General features: G+C 43.3%; 1 protein-coding gene across 1 annotated transcript; it reads left to right on the forward strand.

Moving 5' to 3' along the window:
• The first annotated feature begins 370 nt into the window (after positions 1-370).
• On the forward strand, positions 371-17,600 carry LOC110490314 (patatin-like phospholipase domain-containing protein 2). The gene is made up of 10 exons (XM_021563628.3): positions 371-465; positions 998-1,211; positions 2,525-2,757; positions 3,065-3,130; positions 11,813-12,022; positions 13,334-13,394; positions 13,594-13,782; positions 13,986-14,118; positions 14,599-14,718; positions 14,844-17,600. The coding sequence occupies exons 1-10, from the start codon at positions 457-459 to the stop codon at positions 15,073-15,075; spliced, it is 1,467 nt and encodes a 488-aa protein (XP_021419303.1). The 5' UTR covers positions 371-456; the 3' UTR covers positions 15,076-17,600.
• Positions 17,601-19,355: the final 1,755 nt, after the last annotated feature.

Here is a 19,355-nt window from a genome sequence, read left to right on the forward strand (position 1 = left end):
TCGCTACTTCTGAGGGAGAAGTTGGCGATCTCCTCCATCTTTCCTCTGCAGAAGGGTGGGAGGCGCACTCCATCAAACTTGAAGTATTTGCTCTGCTTGGCGTGTCTGCCTCCTCTCGGCCATCCTCCGCTCTCGGCCATCCTCAAAACGGGCACCAAACGAAAATATCTTTGTAATCAATTCAACGGTTATAATTAGATTTGTTTTGAGAGCGATAATTTGTTTCCTCTTGAGTATGGCTTGGCTAGGACGTGATAGTGCGTGAGCGAAGTACTCCTTGGCCTTCAGGCTTCAGCCAATCACGTCGTTGCAACGTGATGGAATTGTATGCGATCATGTAATGCAAGCGCCTCCTCTTCAGCTTCAGCACCAGTTCGCTGTGGCGGGGTATGCGCGTGCTCACTAGTCTCTGTAGCCGGAAGAGGAACGCCTTCAAGCGTACGCGAAGCATTCAATATGATGCAGGTAGGCCTCTTGTTCTTGGAAGATCAAATCAACAGATTATGTTTTTAAATATACGTGAATGGTATCATGAGCCTATGGAATGCTCTGGATGTTAGCCTATAGGCTCAAATCGGTTAATAATAAAGTTCGACTTGTCACAGTAAAGCAGGCAGGTGAAACGAATATAGATTTGAATATAATATATTAGAATAGAATAGACATGAATGGATTGCATCGCTCTCATGTGTTACCGATGCAGAATGTGGGGGCGTGGCTCCACCTAAAATAAGGCTCAGCCTCCTTATGCGGATTGGCCAGACTTGCCCTGTTCTAGAACCGGGAAGTTTATGGCAAGTCAGCCCTCCCGCGATTCTCAATACATAACTGTCTCTTTGTACGTTACACGAGAGGAGTAGACTGAGTAGTGTGCGCTAGTTTGAGCCGTCCTCTTTCGGAACTGTTGTTGACATTCAGTAATGAAGGGAACTTGTCATAGACTCCAAGGGTAACATTTGGGAGTCATTATTACAAGCGCATTTACCCAAACGTCTAGGTTCTCTCCAAGGACTGTCCACCCGGGATGTTCGACCTAACGAAGGAATGGAATCTATCGTTCGCCGGCTGCGGGTTCCTGGGGATCTATCACATTGGAGTGGCCAGCTGCCTGTTGGAACAAGCGCCCTACCTCATCAAAGGTGCCACCAAGATTTACGGGGCTTCGGCCGGTGCCCTAACCGCCTCGGTGCTCGCCAGCCAGGCATCCATAGGTGAGCATCCAATACCCTACACTGGCCCCTTGAGTTCATCGCACCCTGTCATCAGTGGAATGAATGCCTGGATGGTGACTTTTACGCAAAAGTCGCAATTTTAGATTAGCAACTAAATTACCTTTAAAGAATAATCACTTGTGGCCTTGATACACGGGGGAAATTATTTCAGCAATGCTTAAAACTTTGCTCTTATGTAATAGATAGGTGGTTATACTGGGGCTCCTTTGTAGCTTAGTGTAGAACATGGCGCTTTTAACGCCAGGGTAGTGGGTTCAATTCCCGGGTCCACACAGACACAAAATGTATTCACACATGACTGTACATCTCTTTGGATAAAATCATCTGCTAAATGGCATGTAATTATTTTCATGTAATAAACTACTAATTATTAAGAATTACATAATTACATGGTTAGAGCCAAAATGGCTGCCTGTGTTTAAATATGGTAGCCTTCCACTCATTGATCATGTCACACCATTGATAAATGTCATCTGGGTCAGTTATAGGACTATTGACCTATTGGTCCTCTAGATCAGAGGCCTCCCAATGGTACTGATAGATCTCGCTGACTGAGGGAAAACACAATCATGATTAAGAGCAAACATGCCCCAGCTTGACATAGAACGTGACTCTTAGCTGAGTCTCGGTGTGATACCATGTCTCTTTCACTGTCTTTTAAACCCAATAACCTTATAGTGAAGAGACAAAAGACTGGGGAACTTAGTAAGTGTCCCAGTTGTGTCCTATCTAAATGAGAGCGAGAGAGAGAGAGTTAAAGAGGGTGAGAGATTGAAATAGTAATAGAGGGATAACAATTGAGTGAACAGTCAATAAAGGCATCATTAAGAGTCAAAAGAAAGTACTGGATTGTTGTGAAAATTGGCAGAAGGAAGATATAGGTTACCGTTCATGACCTGAGAGTTTCATGACCTCAGAGTTTCACTGTCACTCAGTGACTCCAATGTGTTCCACTGAAAGTACGAGGAACATCCTTATTTCAGCCAGATAAGACTACCTCAGTGTTTTTGTAATCACTTGATTTTCTTTACTGGAATTCTGTCTGTGTGTATAACAGTCTTTAGATCCATTCCATCCAAGTGTAGACAAGATGAACACACATAACTAGCTCAGTACAGGTGCAGAGCAGTAAATACGTTAAACCAGTGGAGAAAGTTTTTTTTGTGAGCTACAGATCACTGTTTAGTTCCCTTGAGAATCAATCTTCCTTTGAATAGAAAACATCCAATCCCTCCCAATGGAAGGCCCAAACACAACTAACACACTGTCTCTCCGTCTCTCCCCTCCTCTAGCTAAGTGCTGTGAGGATGTGATCGAGACAGTCAAGGAGGCCCGGAAGCGTAACCTGGGTCCCCTCCACCCCTCCTTCAACCTGGTCAAGGTCATCAGGTCGGGCCTGGAGCGTGACCTGCCCGCCGACGCGCACACACTCGCCTCCGGGAGGCTGTGTGTGTCACTCACTCGCGTGTCTGATGGACAAAACGTCATTGTGTCCGAGTTCAAGTCCAAGGAGGAGCTCATCCAGGTGAGTGTCCCCACTCAACCCACCTGGGCTGCTATTCACAAAACATATCCGAGTACGAGTACTGATCTAGGATCAGTTGGATAAGGAGGTGGCACCTGATCGCAGATCAGTACTCATACTGTAAAACGCATTGTGAATATGGGCCCTGAACACCCCTGAGCACTTGAGTTTTTCCATATCCCAGACATATCCCATACATATTTGACCTTTCACCTACTGGCCTTGCCATTGACTGTTTACATGAGTTGTATGTAATTTAAACTGGGTTGGACTGTGTAACATCTCTCTCTCTCTGATGTGTCTACAGGCACTGCTGTGTAGCTGTTTCATCCCCATATACTGTGGCCTGATCCCTCCATCCTTCCAAGGAGTGGTAAGTGCCCAAGGCCCTAATGCCTCAACTGCTTTCTTACGTTTCTTTTAGCACTGTTTCCTTGTTTTCTAAGAAAAAGCAGCAGATGTTAGACTGGGTTTATTATGGTCTCGTCTCTAATGCCTTTATTGCTCAGGTCATAGTCATAAGGTGGCTAGGTTCAAGTGTAGCGTAATGTTGTGTTTTTCTGTTTGTGTGTATGTCTGTCTGTCGGTCTGTGCATACACTCCGGTACTTGTTCATGTGTCAGTCTACCTTACTCTAGGAGCTAATCAGCCCGTGAACCATTTCTCTTGGCAGACCAGTGGTGTATTATATACTTCCAGACTGGTTTCTGGCCTCAGCAGATTGGGACCAGGAAGTCCAGGGTGGCTCCATTCTAGACTGAGTCACTAGGACATAGGAGCACAGTCCTCCAAAACATCAACTACCATGTAACAATGATCTATTTTTGCCACTTATTCTCTAGTATATTTCACTGCTATCTGCTCTTGTTATCATTGAGGGCATATAGCCTCTATCTGGGCATGTCTCTTGCTCAGTGCCAAATTATACATCCATAGAACACAGGCGGAACACACTAGATTGTTCAATAAATATAGGCTATAGTTAGTGTGTCCCATTGTCGGGTGTGTCAGGCTCACAGATAGCTATTTAGATATCCTGTTTAACCTCCTCCACCCCCGCCCAGTCGTCTCTCTCTATCTATCTATCTATCTATCTATCTATCTATCTATCTATCTATCTATCTATCTATCTATATACACTGCTCAAATCAAACTGTCCACTTAGGAATCAACACTGATTGACAATACATTTCACATGCTGTTGTGCAAATGGAATAGACAACAGGTGGAAATTATAGGCAATTAGCAAGACACCCCCAATAAAGGAGTGGTTCTGCAGGTGGTGACCACAGACCACTTCTCAGTTCCTATGCTTCCTGGCTGATGTTTTGGTCACTTTTGAATGCTGGCGGTGCTTTCACTCTAGTGGTAGCATGAGACAGAGTCTACAACCCACACAAGTGGCTCAGGTAGTGCAGCTCATCCAGGATGGCACATCAATGCGAGCTGTGGCAAGAAGGTTTGTTGTGTCTGTCAGCGTAGTGTCCAGAGCATGGAGGCGCTACCAGGAGACAGACCAGTACATCAGGAGACGTGGAGGAGGCCGTAGGAGGGCAACAACCCAGCAGCAGGACCGGTACCTCCGCCTTTGTGCAAGGAGGAGCACTGCCAGAGCCCTGCAAAATGACCTCCAGCAGGCCACAAATGTGCATGTGTCTGCTCAAACGGTCAGAAACAGACTCCATGAGGGTGGTATGAGGGCCCGACTTCCACAGGTGGGGGTTGTGCTTACAGCCCAACACCGTGCAGGACGTTTGGCATTTGCCAGAGAACACCAAGATTGGCAAATTCGCCACTGGCGCCCTGTGCTCTTCACAGAAGCAGGTTCACACTGAGCACATGTGACAGACGTGACAGAGTCTGGAGACGCCGTGGAGAACGTTCTGCTGCCTGCAACATCCTCCAGCATGACCGGTTTGGCGGTGGGTCAGTCATGGTGTGGGGTGGCATTTCTTTGGGGGGCCGCACAGCCCTCCATGTGCTCGCCAGAGGTAGCCTGACTGCCATTAGGTACCGAGATGAGATCCTCAGACCCCTTGTGAGACCATATGCTGGTGCGGTTGGCCCTGGGTTCCTCCTAATGCAAGACAATGCTAGACCTCATGTGGCTGGAGTGTGTCAGCAGTTTCTGCAAGAGGAAGGCATTGATGCTATGGACTTGCCCTCCCGTTCCCCAGACCTGAATCCAATTGAGCACATCTGGGACATCATGTCTCGCTCCATCCACCAACACCATGTTGCACCACAGACTGTCCAGGAGTTGGCGGATGCTTTAGTCCAGGTCTGGGAGGAGATCCCTCAGGAGACCATCCGCCATCTCATTAGGAGCATGCCCAGGCATTGTAGGGAGGTCATACAGGCACGTGGAGGCCACACACACTACTGAGCCTCATTTTGACTTGTTTTAAGGACATTACATCAAAGTTGGATCAGCCTGTAGTGTGGTTTTCCACTTTAATTTAGAGTGTGACTCCAAATCCAGACCTCCATGGGTTGATACATTTGATTTCCATTGATAATTTTTGTGGGATTTTGTTGTCAGCACATTCAACTATGTAAAGAAAAAAGTATTTAATAAGAATATTTCATTCATTCAGATCTAGGATGTGTTATTTTAGTGTTCCCTTTAATTTTTTGAGCAGTGTATATATATATATACAGTGCCTTGCGAAAGTATTCGGCCCCCTTGAACTTTGCGACCTTTTGCCACATTTCAGGCTTCAAACATAAAGATATAAAACTGTATTTTTTTGTGAAGAATCAACAACAAGTGGGACACAATCATGAAGTGGAACGACATTTATTGGATATTTCAAACTTTTTTAACAAATCAAAAACTGAAAAATTGGGCGTGCAAAATTATTCAGCCCCCTTAAGTTAATACTTTGTAGCGCCACCTTTTGCTGCGATTACAGCTGTAAGTCGCTTGGGGTATGTCTCTATCAGTTTTGCACATCGAGAGACTGAATTTTTTTCCCATTCCTCCTTGCAAAACAGCTCGAGCTCAGTGAGGTTGGATGGAGAGCATTTGTGAATAGCAGTTGTCAGTTCTTTCCACAGATTCTCGATTGGATTCAGGTCTGGACTTTGACTTGGCCATTCTAACACCTGGATATGTTTATTTTTGAACCATTCCATTGTAGATTTTGCTTTATGTTTTGGATCATTGTCTTGTTGGAAGACAAATCTCCGTCCCTGTCTCAGGTCTTTTGCAGACTCCATCAGGTTTTCTTCCAGAATGGTCCTGTATTTGGCTCCATCCATCTTCCCATCAATTTTAACCATCTTCCCTGTCCCTGCTGAAGAAAAGCAGGCCCAAACCATGATGCTGCCACCACCATGTTTGACAGTGGGGATGGTGTGTTCAGCTGTGTTGCTTTTACGCCAAACATAACGTTTTGCATTGTTGCCAAAAAGTTCAATTTTGGTTTCATCTGACCAGAGCACCTTCTTCCATGTTTGGTGTGTCTCCCAGGCGGCTTGTGGCAAACTTTAAACAACACTTTTTATGGATATCTTTAAGAAATGGCTTTCTTCTTGCCACTCTTCCATAAAGGCCAGATTTGTGCAATATACGACTGATTGTTGTCCTATGGACAGAGTCTCCCACCTCAGCTGTAGATCTCTGCAGTTCATCCAGAGTGATCATGGGCCTCTTGGCTGCATCTCTGATCAGTCTTCTCCTTGTATGAGCTGAAAGTTTAGAGGGACGGCCAGGTCTTGGTAGATTTGCAGTGGTCTGATACTCCTTCCATTTCAATATTATCGCTTGCACAGTGCTCCTTGGGATGTTTAAAGCTTGGGAAATCTTTTTGTATCCAAATCCGGCTTTAAACTTCTTCACAACAGTATCTCGGACCTGCCTGGTGTGTTCCTTGTTCTTCATGATGCTCTCTGCGCTTTTAACGGACCTCTGAGACTATCACAGTGCAGGTGCATTTATACAGAGACTTGATTACACACAGGTGGATTGTATTTATCATCATTAGTCATTTAGGTCAACATTGGATCATTCAGAGATCCTCACTGAACTTCTGGAGAGAGTTTGCTGCACTGAAAGTAAAGGGGCTGAATAATTTTGCACGCCCAATTTTTCAGTTTTTGATTTGTTAAAAAAGTTTGAAATATCCAATAAATGTCGTTCCACTTCATGATTGTGTCCCACTTGTTGTTGATTCTTCACAAAAAAATACAGTTTTATATCTTTATGTTTGAAGCCTGAAATGTGGCAAAAGGTCGCAAAGTTCAAGGGGGCCGAATACTTTCGCAAGGCACTGTATATATATGACCCATCTATCTATATAGATGTACAGTTGATGTCGGAAGTTTACATACACCTAGATTGGAGTCATTAAAACTATTTTTTCAACCACTCCACACATTTCTTGTTAACAAAACTGCAGTTTTGACAAGTCGGATAGGACATCTACAGTCATGGCCAAATGTTTTGAGAATTGAGTGGCTTTTATTATCTATTTTGGTTAGGCCAGGGTGTGACTAGGGTGGGCATTCTCGTTTCTTTATTTTTATGTTTTCTGTTTCTATGTTTTGGCCGGGTATGGTTCTCAATCATGGACAGCTGTCTATCGTTGTCTCTGATTGGGAATCATACTTAGGCAGCCTTTTTTCCTTTATTTTGTGGGTAGTTATCTTTGTTAGTGGCAGTATAGCCCTAGTAAGCTTCACGGTCGTTGTTTGTTTCTTGTTTTGTTGGCGACATTTACATAAATAAAGGAAAATGTATGCTCACCATGCTGCACCTTGGTCCGGTCATTTCCACGACAACGTCCGTGACAAGAATGACACAAATATACATTTTCACAAAGTTTGCCGCTTCAGTGTCTTTAGATATTTTTGTCAGATGTTACTATGGAATTCTGAAGTATAATTACAAGCATTTCATAAATGTCAAATTTTTTCTTTTTTCTGCTTTTTTCTGGATGCCCCAAACAATCGTAAAGGGGATTCATCAGAGAAAAGGACTTTACCCCAGTCCTCAGCAGTCCAATTCCTGTACCTTTTGCAGAATATAAGTCTATCCCTGATGTTTTTCCTGGAGAGAAGTGGCTTCTTTGCTGCCCTTCTTGACACCAGGTCATCCTCCAAAAGTCTTTGCCTCTGTCACGTTCGTCATATTGATGAGACCAAGGCGCAGCTTGGTAAGCGTACATAACTCTTTAATGAAAGAGAGAACACTGAACAAAACTATACAAAACAACCAAACATACCGTGAAGCTATATGGCTAGTGCAGAACAGGCAACTAAACATAGAATAACAACCCACAAAATAACCAAGGAATATGGCTACCTAAATATGGTTCCCAATCAGAGACAATGATAAACAGCTGCCTCTGATTGAGAACCAATCTAGGCAACCATAGACATATAAACACCTAGACTAGAAAACCCCTAGACATACAAAACCCCCTACACAATACAAAAACTAAACAAACCACCCTTGTCACACCCTGACCTAACCAAATAATAAAGATAACTAAGGTCAGGGCGTGACAGCCTCACTGTGTGTGCAGATGCACTCACACCTGCCTGCTGCCATTCCTGAGAAAGCTCTGTACTTGTTGGGGGGCCCTGACCCCGCAGCTGAATCAACTTTAGGAGACGGTCCTGTCGCTTGCTGGACTTTCTTGGGCGCCCTGAAGCCTTCTTCACAACAATTGAACCGCTCTCCTTGAAGTTCTTGATGATCCGATAAATGGTTGATTTAGGTGCAATCTTACTGGCAGCAATATCCTTGCCTTTGAAAAAAAATGTAGACCTCCACAAGTCTGGTTCATCCTTGGGAGCAATTTCCAAAAGCCTGAAGGTACCACGTTCATCTGTACAAACATAGTACGCAAGTATAAACACCATGGGACCACGCAGCCGTCATACCGCTCAGGAAGGAGACACGTTCTGTCCCATCTCTGGATTTATATTTATGTCCCATCTCTCTATGTAGATGTATGCTCCATTTATCATGTTTTAAGGTAAGACCCAGATGCAGACTGTGTCGAAGTTACAATGTTTATTACAAGAACAGGGGCAAAGGTACAGGATGGCAGGCAGGCTCAGAGTCAGGTCAGGTCAGGCAGAGCTTGGTCATCCAGAGTTGTGGGGCAAAGGTACAGGATGGCAGGCAGACTCAGGGTCAGGGCAGGCAGAAGTCGATAAACCAGAGTAGTGGGACAAAGTTACAGGATGGCAGGCAGGCTCAGGGTCAGGGCAGGCAGAAGTCGATAAACCAGAGTAGTGCGACAAAGGTACAGGACGGCAGACAGGCTCAGGGTCGGGACAGGCAGAAGGGGCAAAGCCGGGAAAAAACTAGAAAACAGGAAGACAAGACTAAGACAAGACAGGAGCGAGGGGAAAAACACTGGTAGGTTCTACGAACAAAACAAACTGGCAACAGACAAACAGAGAACACAGGTGTAAATACACAAGGGATAATGGGGAAGATGGGCGACACCTGGGGGGGTGTAGTAAAGCACAAAGACAGGTGAAACAGATCAGGGTGTGACACCATGTCTCTATATAGATGTATGCCCCATCTCTCTATATAGATACAGTGCCTTGCGAAAGTATTCGGCCCCCTTGAACTTTGCGACCTTTTGCCACATTTCAGGTTTCAAACATAAAGATATAAAACTGTATTTTTTTGTGAAGAATCAACAACAAGTGGGACACAATCATGAAGTGGAACGACATTTATTGGATGTTTCAAACTGTTTTAACAAATCAAAAACTGAAAAATTGGGCGTGCAAAATTATTCAGCCCCTTTACTTTCAGTGCAGCAAACTCTCCAGAAGTTCAGTGAGGATCTCTGAATGATCCAATGTTGACCTAAATGACTAATGATGATAAATACAATCCACCTGTGTGTAATCAAGTCTCCGTATAAATGCACCTGCACTGTGATAGTCTCAGAGGTCCGTCAAAAGCGCAGAGAGCATCATGAAGAACAAGGAACACACCAGGCAGGTCCGAGATACTGTTGTGAAGAAGTTTAAAGCCGGATTTGGATACAAATAAATTTCCCAAGCTTTAAACATCCCAAGGAGCACTGTGCAAGCGATAATATTGAAATGGAAGGAGTATCAGACCACTGCAAATCTACCAAGACCTGGCCGTCCCTCTAAACTTTCAGCTCATACAAGGAGAAGACTGATCAGAGATGCAGCCAAGAGGCCCATGATCACTCTGGATGAACTGCAGAACTACAGCTGAGGTGGGAGACTCTGTCCATAGGACAACAATCAGTCGTATATTGCACAAATCTGGCCTTTATGGAAGAGTGGCAAGAAGAAAGCCATTTCTTAAAGATATCCATAAAAAGTGTTGTTTAAAGTTTGCCACAAGCCACCTGGGAGACACACCAAACATGTGGAAGAAGGTGCTCTGGTCAGATGAAACCAAAATTTAACTTTTTGGCAACAATGCAAAACGTTGTTTGGCGTAAAAGCAACACAGCTGAACACACCATCCCCACTGTCAAACATGGTGGTGGCAGCATCATGGTTTGGGCCTGCTTTGCTTAAGCAGGGCCAGGGAAGATGGTTAAAATTGATGGGAAGATGGATGTAGCCAAATACAGGACCATTCTGGAAGAAAACCTGATGGAGTCTGCAAAAGACCTGAGACTGGGACGGATATTTGTCTTCCAACAAGACAATGATCCAAAACATAAAGCAAAATCTACAATGGAATGGTTCAAAAATAAACATATCCAGGTGTTAGAATGGCCAAGTCAAAGTCCAGACCTGAATCCAATCGAGAATCTGTGGAAAGAACTGAAAACTGCTGTTCACAAATGCTTTCCATCCAACCTCACTGAGCTCGAGCTGTTTTGCAAGGAGGAATGGGAAAAAATGTCAGTCTCTCGATGTGCAAAACTGATAGAGACATACACCAAGCGACTTACAGCTGTAATCGCAGCAAAAGGTGGCGCTACAAAGTATTAACTTAAGGGGGCTGAATAATTTTGCACGCCCAATTTTTCAGTTTTTGATTTGTTAAAAAAGTTTGAAATATCCAATAAATGTCGTTCCACTTCATGATTGTGTCCCACTTGTTGTTGATTCTTCACAAAAAAATACAGTTTTATATCTTTATGTTTGAAGCCTGAAATGTGGCAAAAGGTCGCAAAGTTCAAGGGGGCCGAATACTTTCGCAAGGCACTGTATATGCCCTATACTAGGTCTATAATGACAAATATATAGAACAGTCATAAATGACTTATAAACAGCATATCTGAGGGCATGAAGTTGAACTATCTGCCAGTTGACGGAGCATGTACTTTTTCAGAATAATGTGCATACTATTTATTTAAGTTTCTTGTGAAAGTGATGAAGTTTCATTTAAACTAGATTTCATCACTGGACTCGTAACAGTTGGCTTTGACACTCTGAACAAGGAAATATAGTGCATTCTTTGTCCTCAGCCCTGAACTCTCTTTGCTAAACTCACTGCCAAGTTGAGTCTTGATCATGCTTTGGAACTGGCACTGCTATCCTTTTTCCCCTCAGATGTTCTCAGCGTTTGACACTGGAAAACGATTTATTCGTGTTGAAATGTTAGAGGGTAGCATCTGAACTTGGAATGGAGCTGCATCGGATAATTACATGAGACTGGTGTAAAAATTGATTAATTCTCCGAATAGTAATGTGAGATTGTTTGGTCATGAGTTGGCAGTGTGGAGAAGCTGGCTAAGGGGAAATCTGACATGCCTAATATGCCCTCAAGAGGGGAATGTTTCCGTGAATGTGTTGTATCGTATCATTAGATTTCAGTGATAACCAAGTTGGGTTGTAAGTTACATATTTTTTAGCAGAAGATAGGCAGAGGAAGTCAACAACAAATATTTATAATATATAAATATAGATTTAGAACAGTCATCTATGTCAGCCCTGAGACGTCCGGACTACAGTATGCCTGGGGTGTTGTTATGTAAAGGCTGTGGTCCTGGAAATAGTCAAACAAATACGGCTTGTTATTCGGCAATTATTCTCACTTTCTCGCTCTCTTCCTCCTCCCTGTCTCCCCCTCTTCTCTCTGTAGCGTTACGTGGATGGGGGAATCAGTGACAACCTTCCTCAGTCGGAGCTGAAGAACACCATCAGCATCTCTCCGTTCTCCGGCGAGAGCGACATCTGTCCCCGGGACACCTCCTTCAACTTCCACGAGCTGCGCTTCACCAACACCTCCATCCAGATGAACCTGGACAATATGTACCGCCTCAGCAAAGCCCTGTTTCCCCCAGAACCTAAGGTAGGTATACCGCTATGACTGCTTACCAATGCGTTATGCATGGCCCTGGGAAGAGGTTTGTAGTCCTTATGTCGGACCTATTCCCAAAGGTAGGATGGAGGATCAGGATGCTCCTTAGTCCAATTCATCAGATGGGTTGTTTATGACTACTTGTAAATAGAAGCCTTATGTATGGGTTGTGTGTTATGAAATCCTTATATAGGTACCCTTGAAATAGTCTAAACATTCTATACATTTCTGTAGGAGAGCGTAGTAGTCTGGTATGGGAGACTGGGCCCCTGACCTTCCACTGTCCTATTCCCTGATTATATAACCCCAACTCCCCCATTTCACCCCTTACCTTGTCTCCTCTTTGGACTCCTATCCTTACCGCCCCCCCCCCCCCCCCACCATACTTCCTATCTGAACTTTGCCCTCCCCTGTTCCTCCCTAACACTGTGATCAATACTGGCAGGACGTTATTGGCTTCTATTCTTGTTGAATTACATTTCCTGTATTGCACATACTTCTTCACTGTCTGGATAATAACATGGGAGTCAACTTTTAGCATCAGGTGAACTTTGCCCTCTTTGAGGTTGGTCTTTGTCTCTTGGTTCAGTTTTTGCCAAGATCTGCCACCGTCTTTTCCCTTCATGTGTGCCTGGAATGTTGTAACTGGAATTTTGGGATTATGCCAAATCCCACCGACAAAGCCATGTGCAGAGGCCCTACTTAGAAAAGGAAGTGTGTGTTTCACTTCACTCTGCCACCGTTGACATATTGTTTACACATGACATTCACAGACACACACACATAGAAGACTCCACCCTACCTTTTCCCTCACGTGTAATAGTGTTCAACCTACCCTGACTAAAATCACACATACTGTATGTCGTGCCACTGTGAAGTTATCTGTCCAGATACCTCTCTCCCTGTTGCTTTGTTGTTGTAGTAACACAGAATAAGGAGTAGCCAAAGAACAGAAAGAACTCTGCCACGTTGACCTTTAACCCCTAGTCAAACACTGTTGCACAGGAGGGTTCCGGCTGATATTAGTCATTCCCCTCTGTTTTATGTGGTTGTAAACAGCTGTACTTGTTTAACACGGTTGTTAACTGTCAGCGATAACATGATTGCTAATCAGTCAGCGGTAGTGATAGTTATAACTAATCACATAATGTGAGATCATGCTCTGTATCGTGTTTGGGTGGGTACAGCTGAGTCCTAATGATCCTGTGATATGATTAGGAGTATGTCTTATATTTATTCAATCTACCTCTTGCATATGATCCCTTACCTCAATAGGTATGATCTTTGTGTTTTCTTTGACAGGTCATGGCAGAGATATGTCAGAGTGGCTACAAGGACGCCCTTCGCTTTCTTGAGGAGAACCGTGAGTATGACTATGTTGCCTTTGACAGCAGTAGTGGGCTGTGCTAAGATCATAAGCTAATGTGATATACAGTACATGCAGTGGGCATCAATGATGTACAGGGTTTAACATGAAGTATGGAGTTAACCTGCACTTATTTATGGGGTAATGTTTTTATGCTGTGTTACAAAGATGATGAATGTATTGTTTATGATGTCAGATCTGCTGAAGCTGGAGTGTCCGACTGCCGGCCCCAGCCTATCAGAAGCCACACACACCTGCTGCTGCAAGCCCATCGCCACGGAAACCACTAAGGACTGGATGCTCCGCCGGCTCCGCCTCCTGAGGAAGCGGCACTGGTGGCTGGACGAGCAGATTGTTGACAACCTGCCAACCCAAATCAAAAAAGGTAGATGGGAGGTTAACCTAGACTCAGATGTTTTCTGCTCAAAGCTATTAGAAACTGTTGTTATCTAGTTACAACACTGACATTAACATTGTGTTGTTATCATGCTCTTGTCAGTGACGTGTGGTTGTTGTGTGTATCTGAAAGTCATCTGAGGCTGTGCCCGTGTCAGCGAAGTGTGACATATTTTGTCTCTATGACTGTAGTGTTTTGTGAAGCGTGCCAGCAGAAGCCTGGTCTGTATGCTCATGTGTCTGAGATGCTGCCGGTCAGAGTGGCCTCCTACATGCTCCTGCCCTGCACACTACCTGTGGTATCAGCCTACTCAGTGGGCAAGAGGTAAGTCTACATCCTATACCACTACTAGTACTACCTACCACAAACTAACAAGCCCTCAATGAACTCAATGCAGTCACAGTAGCTCAAACAGCAACCAATGACAACAGTAATGCAAACAAATCAGCTTTTAAAAAGCCCAGAAATATTATTTAGCATAACTATCCTTTAGCATAATTAGCCTTTAGCATACAGCAGCCGATACCTTCAAACTAGCCCTGACAGCAACCACTGACAACAAAGTAGTCTTTAAAGTAGTCATTAGCCCACCACAGCAACCAAATAACACTGTGAACGCAAACGAACTAGGAATACAAACAGGTTTCCTACTAAACGCAATAAATTTGAATGTGCTGCACAGGGACTCCACCTAGTTGGCAAGTCAATCCACCACAGGAATTGTTGAGGACCCCCCCACACACACACACACTTGGTGCTACATCACAGTACATTGACTCTTCTTGTCCCTCTCCTGTACTCCAGGTTTGTGGAGTGGATCCCAGAGGTGCCTGCAGATATGCGTTGGCTAGCTGGGGTGGCTGGGGATGTGGCTGGGAGCATGTACAGACAGACCCGGAGAGGAGCACCAGCAGACATAACCAGGTGAGAGACATGGAGTTTCTACTACTGGGTTATATTATGGATGGATGGAGTCTACTTGTAGATTTGGATGTATGTCATACAGTATGAATAAAGTCTAATGGCCTTGTGTGTTTTTATTTTTGCAGTGATGGTTCCCTGAGGAATTGCATGAGTCTGCCCCTACCCCTGGACAGTGACAGACCCAGGGAGAGAAACAGTCATCTCTCCGGGTTCGCTCTCTCTGCTCTTGACCTCCAAAGCCAATACTGGAACATCCCCACCGCCCCCTCTTCCCGCCGCCCCACCAGCCCCCTCATGCCCAGCCCCTCCCCACGACAGATCTGCTTCTTTGTTGGCTCGCAGGACGAGACTGACTGACAGTCCCATCCACCAATGAGAGGACACTTTGACTTTGTTTTAAAAGATGATAGGGCAGTCCAGCTCACGATCCCTCCCACAGGGCCTGTCTATAGGCTATAAAAAACTGGGATGGACAAATGATGGTCATGTGATTGAATAGCTTTGGGATCCAGAACTGTTGCTATAGACACACTAATCATGTCTTTTGATCACTCTAACAATCATATTTTATTCTACAGTACACATTGTAGAACAATTTACCAGATCACCACCAAAGACCTCTGCAAGTGAATTATTTTTTGAAATTATACATTTTATAAATAACTATGTCTAGTTTTTCCAGATAACTTGTTGTCACTACAACTATACCTACCTACTTACAGTACCTACCTACCAGAGGACGCTAGTGGAAGGAGCTATAGGATGACTGGCTCATTGTAATGGCTCGAATATAATAAATGGAACAGTATCAACCACATCAAACAGGGGCGGCAGGTAGCCTAGTGGTTAACCATGTGTATGTAACAAATAAAATTTGATTTTTTTTTGTTGATTTTTTAGAATGTTGGGCCAGTAACCGAAAGGTTGCTGGATTGAATCCCTGAGCTGACAAGGTCAAAATCTGTCGTTCTGCCCATGAAAAAGGCAGTTAACCCACTGTTCCCCGGTAGGCTGTCATTGTAAATAATACTATTTTCTTAACTGACTTTCCTAGTTAAAATAAAAAACATATGGAAACCACATGTTTGACTCTGTTCCATTAATCCATTCCAGCCAATACAATGAGCCTGTCCTCCTATAGCTCCTCTCACCAGCCTCCTCTGCTACCTACCTACAGTACACAGGAGGTTGGTAGCACCTTAATTGGGGGGATGGGCTCGTGGCAATGGCGGTAGTGGAATGGTATCAAATGGTTCCCATGTGTTTTCTGTTCCAGACATTATTATGAGCTGTCCTCCCCTCAGCAGCCTCCTTTGCAACAGTACCTACCTACGTGTGTTCAATTAAATGTAGCATTCATTCCTAATGGACTGTTGACCTGAGTTAAAGTTGACTTCCTTGACTATGAGCTGTGCGTTTTCCTGACTACTATTAGACAGGACCCTTGAACTGAACTATGAACTACTGTGATGAGCTGTGATGTCAAGAAATTTGAATCACAATGTTCTTGAAAGTTCCTTTCAGAACTTCTCGTAATGTTGACCGTTGCTTTTGCACAATAACTTGAGTTGCATAGGATTCACAATTTTTATATGGCATCTCAAATGGGTCATTTTCATGAAACCAGTTTTAAAATGTATGTAGAAAACTGAGTTACAAAACCATGATGCATCTGCAAAATCAACTATCATTCAGAGGATTAAGATGTCTAGTTTTTTGGAAAGTGTCTTATTTTCAATACATTTGACATTTTTGCCAGAATTTTTTATTTTATTTTACCCCAAATTCTCTTTACTGAAATGCTTTCGGATTAAATTATCAAGTCATTTTATTTAAAAAATTTTAGGAATATTTAGGACAACCTAATATCATATGAATAAGACACCAAATATGATGCTGTAATTTGTCCATAAATCATACAAATGGTATACTAGTTGACTATAATAATATTTATAATTAAATGCTTCAGAGTTCAAGTAACCGACACATCTCAACGTCAACTCTTCAGAGGAGACTGCATGAATCAGGCCTTCATGGTTGAATTGCTGCAAAGAAATCACTACTAAAGGACACAAATAATAAGAAGAGACTTGTTTGGGCCAAGAAACACGAGCAATGGACATTAGACCGGTGGAAATCTGTCCTTTGGTCTGATGAGTCCAAATTAAAAAAATTTGGTTCCAATCCCATGTTTTGGTGAGACGCAGAGTAGGTGAATGGATGATCTCTGCGTGTGTGGTTCCCACCGTGAAGCATGGAGGAGGAGGTGTGATGGTGTGGGGGTGCTTTGCTGGTGCCACTCTGTGATTTATTTAGAATTCAAGGCACATTTAACCAGTATTGCTACCACATAATTCTGCAGCCATACGCCATCCCATCTGGTTCGCACTTAGTGGGACTATCATTTGTTTTTCAACAGGACAATGACCCAAAACACACCTCCAGGCTGTGTAAGGGCTATTTGACCAAGAAGGAGAGTGAAGGAGTTCTGCATCAGATGACCTGGCCTCCACAATCACCCAACCTCAACCCAATTGAGATGGTTTGGTATGAGTTGGACCGCAAAGTGAAGTAAAAGCAGCCATCAAGTGCTTAGCATATGTAGGAACTCCTTCAAGACTGTTGGAAAAGCATTCCAGGTGACAACCAGCTCATGAAGCTGGTTGAGAGAATGCCAATAGTGTGCAAAGCTGTCATCAAGGCAAAGGGTGGCTACATTGAAGAATCAAATATAAAATATATTTAGATTTGTTTAACACTTTTTTGGTTACTACATGATTCCATATGTGTTAATTCATAGTTTGGATGTCTTCGCTATTATTCTACAATGTAGAAAATAGCAAAAATAAAGAAAAACTCTTGAATGAGTAGGTGTGTCCAAACCTTTGACTGGTACTGTATGTGTTACACTGAAAACCTCTGCCTACTTGTTCCTTTTATCCTTTATTGTTGTTATTGCACAGTTGGCCCTTATCTTAATAACATAAAGCACAACAAAAAATGTTATGATGTGTAAGGCGTCTAGGTGTAGCAGGTAAGGCGGAGTCAGGTGCAGGACACAGAGATGAGTAATTCACCTAACTTTACTCAAAACAACAAATATTCCAACAAGGAAAACAATCAAGTTCACAAATACAGACCAACTTACAACGATTAAACACGCACAAAACCATGGGGGAACCAGCGGGTTAAATAAGGAAATATAGAATTATGGGAATGGAAACCAGGTGTGTACATTCGTAAGTCGTGACATTCTGTGTTTAAATATACTGTAACTGTTCAAATCCTATTGTGGTGCCTCATCATTATGGAAACTGTGTATACGTGTTTTCAATATTGCCGCAGTATGTACTGTATATTGTTGTACTTTCTTTGTGCAAGTGAAAACTGAAAACATTGGGTCAATTGCAACCAACATTGAGCACCGGCTCAACATGAGGTGATCTCTCATTAAACCATCTATGGGCCGGTTTCACAGACAAGGCTTAAGCCTAGTTAGTCCAAGACTAAAATGCCTGTTTGAGCTGTCTTAACTCAAAGCGACTTGCACAGATTTATCTTAAAATAGTCGTAGATTTATCCTGTTCTGGATTAAACAAAGCCGATTGCAAGATGGAGGATTAGAGCTACTCTAAGGACTAAATTGAAGTTTAAATTAATCCTCCAAAGAGGCATGTTTAACTTCTGCTTAGTACCTTTTGTGAGGGAACATGGACTATTTGGAATATCTAAATGTAGACCAACATGCACTACAGAGGCCAGCCAGATGAGGATTTGTGGATAGGAGTAATCCAATAAATTACTTTGATGAAATTGCTTTTTGAGATCGCCTTCGTATGTACAAAGAACATGCATTGGAGATAATATCTTTGCTTGAGCCTAGACTTTCCTTTCTGTCTCAAAGAGGAAGGCCTTTTCCCAATTCTCTCCAAGTTCTGATCACTTTGGGGTTTCTGGCATCTGGAACATTTCATTGTGAAACTGGTGATTTGTGTGGTGCCAGTGAAGCAACTGTGTGTAGAGTAGTTCAAAGTGTGCAGGGCCATTTGTGAACTGAGGAGGCTTTACATCAAGTTTCCTGATACTACAGGCCAAGCCAACTATAATGTGCTATTCCATGAATATGGGCACTTCCCAGGAGTGATTGACTGTATAGATGGATGTCATGTTCCCATCAAGTGTCCATCAACTCTTGATGCTGACTGAGGAGTACAGGAACCGTAAGAACTGGTTTTCCATCAATGTTCAGGGTGTATGCACTCTTAATTTAGAGTTTTCAATCACTGTTGCCCGTTGGAAAGGCGCAACTCATGATTCAAGGATTTTTCTCAACACTTCATTGTATACTCAGTTTCAGAGAGGACAACATAGTGGACATACTACCTGGTGACAGTGGATATGGTAACTTTTCATTCACACCATACATAAATCCCACAGCAGGTGAGCAGCAAAGATACAACAGAGCTCATTTCTGTTGTATGTTTGGAGTATGGAAAAATTTATTCCAATGTTCACGCAATACACTTCGTTTCAAGTGTTGGGGTAGGTTCCTTGTTCGTTGTCAAATATTTGCTTATTGGTGAAATCAGCAATAAGAAAATATCTTTAAGTAAATCAATCAAAAACCTTTATTAATG

This window comes from Oncorhynchus mykiss, chromosome 15, assembly GCF_057628025.1.
Source record: "Oncorhynchus mykiss isolate SJ-2025 chromosome 15, ASM5762802v1, whole genome shotgun sequence".
Lineage (NCBI taxonomy): Eukaryota > Metazoa > Chordata > Actinopteri > Salmoniformes > Salmonidae > Oncorhynchus > Oncorhynchus mykiss.

Bases quoted from the DNA above. Each gene is read 5' to 3' on its own strand.
- LOC110490314 (XM_021563628.3), top strand. The intron at 3,131-11,812 runs GTAAGTGCCCAA...TTCTCTCTGTAG, and splicing joins CTCCATCCTTCCAAGGAGTG to CGTTACGTGGATGGGGGAAT. The intron at 12,023-13,333 runs GTAGGTATACCG...TTTCTTTGACAG, and splicing joins TGTTTCCCCCAGAACCTAAG to GTCATGGCAGAGATATGTCA.